The sequence below is a fragment of the Carcharhinus amblyrhynchos genome, chromosome 1, assembly GCF_965287045.1.
Source record: "Carcharhinus amblyrhynchos chromosome 1, sCarAmb.v2.hapA, whole genome shotgun sequence".
Taxonomy (NCBI): Eukaryota; Metazoa; Chordata; class Chondrichthyes; order Carcharhiniformes; family Carcharhinidae; genus Carcharhinus; species Carcharhinus amblyrhynchos.
The window spans coordinates 155,159,437-155,171,904 of record NC_137324.1 but is presented as its reverse complement, the minus strand read 5'-3'; the positions used below and the strand labels follow the sequence as shown (position 1 = coordinate 155,171,904).

At 41.5% G+C, this 12,468-nt stretch overlaps 1 protein-coding gene across 3 annotated transcripts in view; it reads right to left on the bottom strand.

Annotated features, from left to right (window-relative positions):
* inpp4b (inositol polyphosphate-4-phosphatase type II B) overlaps positions 1-12,468 on the bottom strand; it is a 708,475-nt gene that overhangs the window by 44,358 nt on the left and 651,649 nt on the right. For all 3 annotated transcript variants that reach the window (XM_080194015.1, XM_080194035.1, XM_080194025.1), the window contains 2 exons: positions 6,850-6,947; positions 3,418-3,530 (listed from right to left, as the gene is read on the bottom strand). In XM_080194015.1, coding sequence (XP_080050141.1) covers positions 3,418-3,530; positions 6,850-6,947 — 211 coding nt within the window. The remainder of the gene's footprint in view (positions 1-3,417; positions 3,531-6,849; positions 6,948-12,468) is intronic.

Genomic DNA, 12,468 nt, shown 5'->3' with positions numbered 1-12,468 from the left:
TATGTTATAACTTTGGTTACTAACCAACTGTCTTAGATTTTATGATATTTTAGATTCTGGAAATTAATCAACTTACCTTTATTGTAATCTCGAATACTTTATCTTGTGATTGATACAAACATATTACTGGTGATGTTATTGAATGAGAAATGACATGTGACTCCAAGTTGGAGGGCGAGATGTGGCCTCTATTTTCATTGGTTGTGTGGTTGGGGCATTAGGGTGGGATTGTACTAAAAGTGAACTGCCAATATATGATGCCTTTGAAAAGTACAAGTTACGCTGTATTTCACTCAGTGTGACTGTGTTTCTGCAGCTAACTAGGTTGTTCATTGATCAGTATCTTCCAGATTGAGTTATTCCAAAGAAAACTCAACTTAAGCATTGCATATACACATTAATAAGAAACACCAATCTAATTTTCTTATGTATATGTTATTACTGACAAGAAATTGATTCATCAGTTATTCATTAATTGATTATGGATTACATATTGGAATTCTGGGATGCAACGGGGGCGGGGGGGGGGTGGTGGTGGAGGAATTCTCCCCAAAAAACTCTAAGTGTTGAGTTTGCGTGAAAACTGGAGTAAGTCTCGCTGGTTTTTCAGTGGGAGTTTAGAGAAGAATCTCCCACAATCTGTGCACTGGCCTGAATCATGCTGAAAATCAAGGGTCAGGCCTATCCCCGCTGGACAGGCTGGCAGCATAACTCTGAGTGGGCCATTGCACATGTGCTGATCTGTCAGCACCGGGTTCAGCACATGCACAGTAGTCCCATACTGATGGCCTCCCAATCATTGGCCAGCCCCGCGACCCCCAGGACCCGACTGCTGGCCTCCAAACATACGTGGCCCAGCTCAACCCCACCCCTGCCCCAGCAGCCCCGATCTCCTGCAGCCACCCTGCCCCCTCCTCCGTTGACAGCCGCAATGCCTCCCTACAGCCCTGACCACCGACCCTCCACCGACCCTTCCCCACCCCCCCCACCCCCCCCAAAGCAGGCAGGGTCCTCCCCACCCCAATCGCTGGCCCCTTTCCCTCCTCCACCCTGATCCCGATGGCAGAGTGGCAGCAGGACACCCCACCCCCACCAATCGCCCTGCCCCCAGTAGACCTCACCCCCTTCACACTGCCCCATGTCTGATGGGCAGTGCCAAGGTGCACCCTGGGCATTGCCACTTTGTCCCTTGGACAGTGCAAGGGGGCCCAGGCTGGCACTGCCACAGTGAGAGTGCCGAGGAATCAACCCCCCCACTGCCCAAGCCTTTGGGGGGTCCCCAATTGCTTCCGTTTCACTCCAGCGGGGTCGGACCACCAGCTCCCTGAAAGCATAAACCCCACTGGGGGAAATACTCCTGGCAGGGGAGGGATAGAAGCCTCCAGGCCCACTAATTATATTAAAATATCCTTTGAATATCTAATGCAGCTTAGTGCCTATTTCCAGCATGGAGCTGACAACACCCTAAATCCATGACAAGTCAGCGCCACTGAATTTCCTAACCAGCTGCGCTTAAAAAAAAATCAGCGCAGTGGAATGGAAGAATACTGTGAACATAATGTGGATGTTAAAGTCAGGAAGGTTGCATCAGAGGCCAAAGGCAAAAGGAAAAATGATGCAAGAGTCTTTGAAGATTAAACAGGTGAGGATAACCCCAAAACTCAAAAGATCATGGATAAACAATAATGTTAATTAATCAGCAAAACGTCTGATGGTTTGTAAAGGAAAGGAATTTGCCCAGGGAGCGGAAAATGTAGTGGAAGCATAGTGGAGGACATGTCCCTGTCTACATTAATGGGGACGAAGTGAAAATGGTACAGAACTTCAAGTATTTAGGTGTCCAGATCACGAACAACCTGTCCTGGTCCCTCCACGTCAATGCTAAAGCTAAGAAAGACCACCAATGCCTCTACCTCTCTGGAGACTAAGGAAATTTAGCATGCCCATGATAAATTCCCACCAACTTCTACAGATGCACCATAGAAAGCATTCTTTCTGGTTGTATCACTGCTTGATATGGCTCCTGTTCTGTCTACAAGGGGTCACTCAAACCAGCCTCCCATCCATTGACACTGTCTACAGTTTCCACTGCCTCAGAAAAGCAGTAAACATAATCATGACCCCCGGACACACGCTCTTCCACCTACTTCAATCAGGAGAAAGATAGAAAAGTCTGAGGTCACTTTCCAACGACTCAAGAACAGCTTCTTCCGTGCCACCATCACATTTTAGAATGGACCTAGCTCACATTAAGCCGACCTTTCTCTACCCCCTATCCAAGACTGTAACACTACGTTCTGTCCTCTCTCCTTTCCTTCCCTGTTCAAGAAACAATACTTTTCCCTGTATACTAACATATTACTATATATACACACATGACAATAATAAATAAAATCAAATCAATCTGGTGCAAGGTAAATGAGTATATTTTAGAACAGTAAGCATTGATACAGTAAATGTGGACTCAATCTAAGCAAACCAGGAACATTAAATTTCGTAAGAAACATAACAAAAACCAGAATGTATGGGGAGAGGGACGGGTAGGGTGGAGAACTGGATCTTAGACAAGATCGATTAGCATATGGGAAGGAGCCAATATACAGGTAAGAACAGAGCACCTCATAAATGAGCAGGAACTAAATACCAGTGGCTGGCGAAAATTGGAGTCCAGAGGAAGCGACAAATTTAAAAATAAGGGTGTTTTGTATATGGGAACATAGATGTCTTAGTTATAGTATTTCCCAAACTGGAATTTGTTGTGGAAGTGCACAAAAACTACTTAGTGGGAATATCAGACTCTATGGTTATTTTTTAAGGAGGGTTGAGATTGTGGAGGTATCTGTGAATGAGACAATGCATTTGGAATGGGAAGCCAATGGCAGTTGTGATAGGGGATCAAATTTTAATGTGCAACAGGGCAGCTGGGAAGCCACTTATATCTGAACTTGTTCTTCAGATATGAACAAGGCAAAAATATGTATGTACTTGACTGAATGCGGTACAGGCACAAAATGTTAGTTGCTCAAAGTCCACGTTCGCTGTGAAAATCAGAAGAGTCATTTCGTGGTGCATTTGCTTGGAGTTTGGAATATAATATAATGCTAATTTTTATCAAAACCAACAAAAATGACAACAATTTGTATCTGCAGTAGTAGGGTCTGGTACGCGGTTAACGTGGGATTGATTTCAGAACTACCCACACAAAGCCAGAGTCAGTCGAGAGATGGCTAGACCTTGAACTGAGTCAGCTCCATGCCTGTACTCTCTAATGTACATAGTTATGAGTTGTTAACAAAGACTTGCTGTTAATATACTCAAGACTATGAAACCTATTTCATGGTGTCAGAAGCAGGCTTATTTGATAACCAGTTTTTTTTAAAAAACTTTGCTTTGTTCAAATAAACAAATGGAACTTACTGATGCAGCAAGTTTTAGGACTTCCACGTTTTTTCTTTTCCTGACTTGGATGTTTTGACTAAGGCTTTGAAATAATTCTTTGATATCAATCTGTGTTTGAAATCGAGGCAGACCTGCAAAAAGGGTGAAAATGTTTCGAGTAAACCACAAGTTTTCAAGAAATTACAAAGGTTAAAATATTGTTCAACTTCAGTGAAAACATCAAGTACTGAATTACCAATGCACTCATTAAATTATCTGATTGATCTCAGAAATAAAGTTCTCAGTATATTTATTAGTCACAAGTTGGCTTACATTAACATTGCAATGAAGTTACTGTGAAATCCCCTGGTCACCACACTCCGACACCTGCTCAGGGTTTACTGAGGGAGAATTTAGCATGGCCAATGCATCGAACCAGCACAATATTTAAAACTGGTCTCCATCGTCCCCATAATTAAAGGGGATTTATTGCTCACTGAATAGAGGCACAGACAAACAAAAAATCAGAAAAAATGATTTAATCAGTGGGGTCAGCAATAGTGACTTTTTAAGAAGATTTTAAAATGATTGCTTAGTCCTTTTTATGTTGAATGAGACACGCTGTTTGTTACAAGCTATTTTGTCATTTTCCCCTGTTTTCTGTGCTCCATCTGCAGCTGGGTGGGTAACCTAATAAAGTAATTGCAGGCTTTCTAAATCAGTGATTCTCTCAAATCTACAATGGACAAGAGTGATTTGTCCATTCCTTCAACCCTTTGGACAGCATCTGAATTCCCCAGCATATCTGCGAAAATATGATATCCAGGGATAGGACAGGATGTGCAAATTTGCATCCTACTACATCATGACTGAACATGTGCTGAAAGGCAGACATCTGCTCTGTACTCTTAAGACAATTTCCAAATGTTGAAACTATGGTGCAAGTCTCATACACAATTAAGATGCTCACTCTGCAAAGTCTCTGTGTATTGACTGTAACAAGTAAAAAAATACGTTAAGTTGTGCGATTAATTGTGGGAAAATTCAATTTATGGTAGTTCAGGACCGAATGGGCTTAGTGGGTGTCCTGTGGTGAATGATAGTAATAAAGGTACAGAAATTGACATATTTAAAAAAAAACCACTGAATTAATTAACTTCTTTGTTGGTGGGGTGAGTAGAATCATAGAACTTTACAGCAGAAAGAGGACATTTGCTCTATCATGCCCATGTCTGCTCTTTGAACTAAATATCCAATTTATTCTCACAGCCCAGCTTTCTCCCTTAACTCACCAAATTAGTACTCTATAAGGACATATTCAATTTCCTTTAGAAACTTATGGAATTTGATTCTACTACTCTTTCAATCGGTGCTTTCCATAACCTAACAACCAACTCAAATTCTTTTCCTAATTATCTTAAATATACAACCACAATTGGCAAATCACTTGCCAGAAAAAGTAGTTTCTCTATATTTGCCTTGGCAAAATTCATCTAAATATTGACTGTATTTGTAAAAATTTGGGTTCCCCTTAGCCTCCTTTGCTTTAAGGAGATTTTGCTGAAATTTGCCTACAGGTTTGCTTCTTGTTCTCCTCCCAGTATTGGATAGTCTATAGTAAGCATCCAGCAATGTGACAAATCTTTTCGCTGTTCCTTAATTTGAACAAAACAAGATTCAGTCTTTGAATCCCCTACTATATCATGCCCAGCTTCTCCAATCTTTCCACATATTCTAATTACATTATCCTTGGTATCACCTTGGTAAACCTATGGTGGTGTTAACTTGTTTATGTTTCTAATACTAAACCTTGGGGAACCCCGTTGCATACTTATTTTTTGTCAGAAATCATCCAGTCAGCCTTCCATTTCTTAATGTACCCAAGTTACCACCATCCCTCTAACACCATGTGTGTCTGTCAAGAGGTTCTTTATCAAATGCTTTTTAAAAGTCTATACACAAACATTTACTGCACACCCTTCATCAATACTTCAAAAGTTAGGCAGATAAGATTTGACTTTCACAAATCTGTGCAGACTGCCCCTTATTAACCCAAGCTTCAAGTAAGAACTAAGTAGGCCCGTGGCTTAGAAGTTTTCCCACCTTTGACACTAGACTGATTAGCCTGCAGCTGCCAGCTTTTTCCCTCTCCCCTTTTTTGAACAGTCCGGTGACATCTGTAATCTTCTGAGCCCTCTGGCATCATTCGAATATTCAAGGAGGATTGAAAGGTTGTGGTCAGAGTTTCTCCTCTCTCTACCCTAGCTTCCCTCAGCACATCAGGATGCATCCCTTCCAGATGGGGTGGCCTGTTAACAATGAACGATGCCAAACTATTGAGCACTTCATTTCTATCTAATCAATCTATCCAATGGGTGGAATTTTTCCGTCTTGCATCCCCCCCCCCACCCCAAACAGGAATTGTAGTGGGCGGGACACAGACTATGCAAAACTCCGTTGACCTCCAGCCTTGGGGTGAGCACGGCCAAAAAATCTCACCCAATGCCTCTAATCCCCGCACCCCTACTCTGATATTAACTTCATTTTCTTTAATGATCCTTCTACTTTTTAATTTGCTTATAAAAGGTTTTAGTGTTTTTTTTATATGTTATGTTACCTGTTAAGCCTTTGTTTGCCAATTCTTCCTTATTGGTTTCCTGGCTAATCTTTATTTCCACCACAACTGTGCTTTTGCTCGAGTCACTGAAATTGACTCTGCTCCAGTTTGATGTTTTCACCTTTGTCCCTTTCCACTACTATTTTAAATCCAATTGTATTATGGTCACTGTTAACCAAATTAATCTTTCACTTAAAGACGCTCAATTTGTACTACTTTATTTATCCAGCATTGCTTCATTCCTCATTGAGCTGGGAACATATTTATTAAAGAGGATCTCCGGCACACGTTTTAGGAATTCTTTATCCTTTTGCTCTTTACACCGTTTTGCTCCAGCATATGTTTGGGTATTTGAAATCCTATATTACTACTTCCACATTTCTCTGAAATTTGCCTGTAGGATTCCTTCCCCATCACCTTACCACTATTTGGGGATCTGTAGTAAGCACACAGCTATGTAACACATCCTTTTTAGTTCCTAAGTTCTAAACAAAATAAATCCAGTCATTGAATCCTCTACTATACTGTTTTCCTGTGGAACTAATACTGTCACCGACCGACACCGACCCTATCGCCAATCGATCAACCCTATCACCACCGTCTCTCCCTTCTTTTTCTAATCCCCATCTCTTCTGAAGGCCTTGTAGTCAGGCATGCTCAACTCCCATTCCCGCTTAAGTTTCATGATAGCCATTTTATCATTACTCCATGTGGCAACTTGCACTAGCACTCAAATCTTTTTTGACAAGATTAACATCATATTTAAGAATTTGTAAAATTGATATACCTAAAAAATTTGTGACCTTTATCTGTTTGACCATTAAGTAACAGTATTGAAACAAGTATATACTTACAGTCAGATGGTAGCTTTTCTTGAAATAATTTGTAATATTTACTAAGTAGTTTAAAATTCTCTTGATTGATAATTTCCTGCAGAGAAATATCTCCAAACCTAATGATAAAATATAAATTCTTGTTAGTCAATATCACATTTTAATTTACTTACTGAATTCCAGAACGTTTAAAGGAAAACTAAAACTTGAGCTTATAAACTTCCACTTCATCCATGCATCCTGAAGTGTAACACATTGGGCCCCTTGAAACAGTTTACTAAGTCTGTCCACAGGATAGGAAAGTCCCAAGTTTGAACTCCAGTTTATGCTACATCATCTCATCATAGCCAGGGAGGCAACAGGAATCCTCAGCATTCCAGGAAAATCAGTTACTCTTCCCACCCCTGATTTCTAACTTGTGACTCTACCACACAGGTCCATAGATAAGGTCACTTCCGGTAGAAGGTGGTAGATAGCAAGTAGACTCAGTACTCGAATTTCTACTCGAGTTCAAGCATGTTGAGGGTAATTGTAGTACCCTTACCTGCTATCCTAGCAGAGATCAGTTAACTTAGTGCACATTAGGCTGGAGAAGCTGGGGATTGTTCTCTGCTGAGCAAGGAAACTGACGGCAGATCTAATAGAGAGAGACATGGTTATGTTGATTTTGGCTAGTTTTGACAAAGAAATGCTGCTCCCATTTGCTAATGTTAAAGGACTAGGGGACACAAATTTAAGGTGTTGGGTAAAATGTGTTAGGGAAATGAGAGGAAGAATCTTTTACCCAGTGACTGTTAATAATCTGGAACTCTCTGCCTACGAAGGTGGTGGAAGCGGAGACAATGAATGAATTCAATAAGAACTTGTACGGGAACTTGAGTGAAATAAACTTACAGGGACATGGATAAAGAGTAGAGAAATGGGACTGACTGGAACACGCTACAGAAAGCCAGCATGGAATTAATGGCCTCCTTCTCCGCTGTAATAACCCTCTGACTCTAAAGCTCAAAACCTTAACCTTACTGGTTTCCATGCCTCATTTATTCATTGCATCCATCCATCAGAATTTAATGTTTAAAAATAATTATCTTCCAATTGTCTCTCCTATTTTCTGAAGGGACTTGGTCAGATTCACACTGGACATAATTCTGAATTCAAGGCACTTTTTGACTACAGACACCAGCATCTGGTATCTCATCTCAATGGTCAATCTTCAGATGCAAACCTAAATGTTGTCAGGCTTTTTAAACAATGGGACTTTGCATCTGATCTGAGTGTGGTGTTGCCAAACATCCACCATCTTATATTAATTTGTCCATTTAGTTTCAGATGGGGTATGACTGTTTAGAAGAAAAACAAACATCTGGATTAGAAAAGAACCTTCATGTTGAATATTGAACAGATGGATGGCCAAACAAGGTTTTGGAAACACATTCATTTATCCAACATTACAGATGAAATGTTGGTTCAATTCTAACTGGAGATTAATTTTCTCCATCGTGCTATTTTGTGTGCCTCATATTTCATAAAGTTCCCTCAGTTTGTGAAGTTCTTTGCATATTTAATTAGCTATAATGCTCTTCTGTTAGAAACTGAATACTTTTGGGAATCTTAATTGCATCTACTGGTATTATGGATAATTGTCAGGAGCTAGTTAAACTATTATCACCAAATGAGATGAAAAGTTTTCATCTAGGAATTACACAAAAAAGGTGACATTTATTTTTAGAGTACACATTTCTTTTTACAGCGCAAAGTAAAAGGACTTTTTTTTTCCCCTGTCAAACAGACAGTGATTACACCTATTCAAACCATTGCAGCAATTTAAGTGATATGACAAAATGTCCCAAGGGGATACACTGAAGCCTAATCGGGCAAAATGGATGATCAAAGGTCAAGTTATTGGCAAGCCTGCCCAATAACTGGGTGAAAAAGGTAGTTGTTGAAGAGGTAAAGGGTCTCTCTGCTGACAGGGTTGAAGACTTTGATATGGACTACCAAGGGAATGTGGAGTGGTAGTGCTGTTCACAGCACTACTCTTGTAACTGTCTAAGTGAGCCACACTGAGATTCTGGGTAGATGTGTGATGCCAGGGTCTGCAATCTGGTCAGAACAATGCAAGTAAAACCCTTCCTCACAATACTTTACAGGGAAATGCCTCAATGATTGTTACAGCCACTTTTGGTTTTCTACAAGGAGACTATTTTTGCATCATGTATGGCTTGAGGCACAAATATTTCCTTCCAGATAAGACACAGACATTCTTGAAGATGCTGCAGCAATGCTGAGTTTTCATTTTGGATGATTTTAGGTGGAATGCCAATGTTTTCTGAAGCTTTATCACTGGCAAGGTGGTCAATGATCTTATTGAGTTCTACTATGGTGGGCTCTAATAACAGGAAAGGCTGAAATGGTGCTGACAATTTCTCCAGTGACAATGTTTTCCGCACTGAGTTCACCATTCTTCACCCCCCGTGCTGCTCCACACTGGGTTCCCTGCTCCCCCCCATGCTGTCCCATATTGGGTTCACCGCTCTCCCTGCCCCTGGCACTGCTCCACACTGGGTTTCCTGCACTCCCCTCGTCGCTGCTCCATATTGGGTTCACCGCTCTCCCCAACACTGGGTTCATCACTGTCTACCCGCACTGCCCCACATTGGGTTCACCGCTCTCTCAACATCTCCCCCACTGCTCCACCCTGGGTTCACTGCTCCCCGCCCCCACCGCACTGCTCCATACTGGGTTCACCACTCTCCCCCTGCACTGTTCCACACTGGGTTCACTGTTCTCCTGAGCTGCTCCACACTGGGTTCAATGTTCACCTCCTGCAAGCAGCAGAGTGTATATTGTTGCTGGGTTTAAACTAGTATTGATTGGTGCAGCACCATGTAGTCTGCTGAGACTTGATTCTGGCAGCTCAGAGTATCTGGATATTATTGGCTGGATTTTTGCTTATAGTTCATGACATCACTAAACAAGGGCAGTATTGACTATCACTTGAGGTTGTGGGTTTGGGAGGTTTAGTCAAAAAAATCTTGACTATTTGCTTATATACACTGCATCCCAGGAGGGAGTGGATATTTAAAGCGATGGATGTGTCGCCAAACAAGCAGACTGCTTTATCCTGGATGCTGTTAAGCTAATATGTGGTTGCAATTGCACTTATCCCAGCAAGTGGAGAGTAAGGCAATATAATCCTGACGTGTACTTTGTAAATATTGGAAAGGCTGTAGGAAGTCAGAGGTGATAATTCCCAGCCTCTGGCCTACTTCCATAGCCACAATTTTCATATGGCAGATTGGGTTTCTGATCAATGGCAAGGTCTTGGATGTTGGTGATTTGATATTGGTAATGGCATTAAATATCAAGACCAGGTAGTGGCTAGATTTTTCTTGCGGGGATAGCCACTACATGACACTTGTGTTAAAAATATTGTGTTCAACTGTTCAGACTGAATTAAAGAGCTGTCTCGGTCTTGCTGCATGCTGGTATGGGTTAGTTCACTGCCCAAAGAACTGCAAGTAGAGCAGTCACATTCACCTGGACTGTGGAACTCAGCTCTTTTGTCTGCATTTGGACCAAGATTGTTATGAGATCTGGAGCTGAATGGTCCTAGCTGTCTCCAAAGTGAGAATTGCTGAGCTGGCACTCCTGATGACTTCTTCCATCCCTAGGCTGATGATAAAAAGCAGGCAGGAAAGACAATGACTGGTCAGGTTGGATTTAACCTGCTTTCTATGAATGGGACAAAGCTGGACAACTTTCCACATTGTTGGGTTAGGCTTTTTGCTAAAAGAGTCTGATTGAGGTGTGGCTAGTCTGGAGCAGAGGTCTTCAACACTACAGCTGGAACGTTGTCAGGAGACTCGTGTTGTCATTGCTGTGTGCGATGCAGTTAATTCTTTCTAGGTGTCTCATTTTCCAGACCTGCCATCATTGAGGATGGGGATATTTGTGGAGACTCGCCCACCAGTAGTTGCTTAGTTCTCCACTTTCATTCATAACTAAATGCAACAGGAGTTGAGTTTTGAGCTGATCCATTGCCCAGGGGATCATTTAGCTTTCCTTACACTATGCTACTTTCACTCTTTACAATGCACGGAATTCTGTCTTGCAGCTTCGCAAAGTTGACACCTCGTTTTCTAGTCCGCCAGGTTCTGCTCCTGGCATATCTTTCTACACTCTTCATTGAGCCGAGGTTGGTCTTCTCATTTGAAGGTGATAGAGCAGTGAGTGCTATTTGAGTCACGAGGTCACAAATTGTGTGAAAACAATTCTACTGCTGCCGATGGAGCCACAATTTTGAGCTGTTAGATTTGTTCTTAATCTATCCCAGGTAACACCGTGGTATGTAAGAAAGAGGAGCAGGAATAGGCCATACCACCCCTCTTCTCTACTATTCAAAAAAAAAACATGGCAAATCATTGATGTCAATTCCGCTTTCCGGTCTGAAGTCCAAATATTGGACTTCAGGTTCAAACATGGAGTTGCAGGAAAGGTCGGCACAGGTTTGAGGAGGTGGCAATATGGTCAAGGGCTCTGCAAAAGAAAGAGATTAGTACCTTACAAAGCCAGGTGAAGTGACTATGTTTTTTTCTGTGAAAGGAGATGATGATGGCAGTTTTGAAAGAGAGGAGAGAAAGAATGAAACAAGACTAGAACCCATTAAGTATTTCCCAACAGACAAATTCCATTCTTGACACTTGGCTTGAGTTGATAACAGGAAATATCAGCTTGGCGATGCTTATTGCCTTGGTCCTGGAAAAGGAAACTCCAGCTCAACAATTTAAATAAAGTTGACATCAGAATTAGATTTGCATTGAAATATAAATCTCCATTGTAAATTACAGTCAGTTTGCTTCGGTTTGATTTTCACTGGAATAATCTGTACACTAAGATTACAGAGGGTATGATGGCCCACAATGAATAGAGAACCAAACAAGGTTTATTAAATAAAATAGAAAATGCTGGAAATATGGAGCAAGTCATAGAATCCATACAGCGCAAAAGGAAGCCATTTGGCCCATCGATTCTGAACCAACTCTCTGAAAAAATATCTTACCCAGGCCCTTTCCCTTGCCCTAGCCCCATAAATCCACACATTTACCAAGGTCAATCCACCTAAGCTGTACATCTTTGGCGTGTGGGAGGATATCAGAGCACCCAGAGGAAACCCATGCAGACATGGGGAGAACGTGTAAGCTCTACACAGACAGCTACCCAATGCAATGCAATGTGCAATGAAGTAGCACTGCTAACCACTGTGTCGCCAGGTCTGGCAGTTTCTGTTGAGTACTTCCAACATTCACTCTTTATTTCAGATTTTGAATATAGGATCTCCACAGTGCTTTTCACTGGTTAATAAATGCTGTGTAAAGTAGCACCCTCCTTATCTATTCGACAATGAAATCAGAACAATGAAAAATGTATCTCCAAGCTAGATGATGTAATGGAGCTATTGCATCTAACATTGGGTCTCTGTGGTTCACTGGAAGTCAGTCAAGCACTCAAGGACATTACCCAGGTAAGTTCCTTCAGGAGAAGGGAAATCATCAATTTTCATCATTTTGTTCTTCGTTATTTCATGCACTGATCTCCTTGGTACTTGCTCTTGTACTCAGTCCATCAAAACTCACAGCA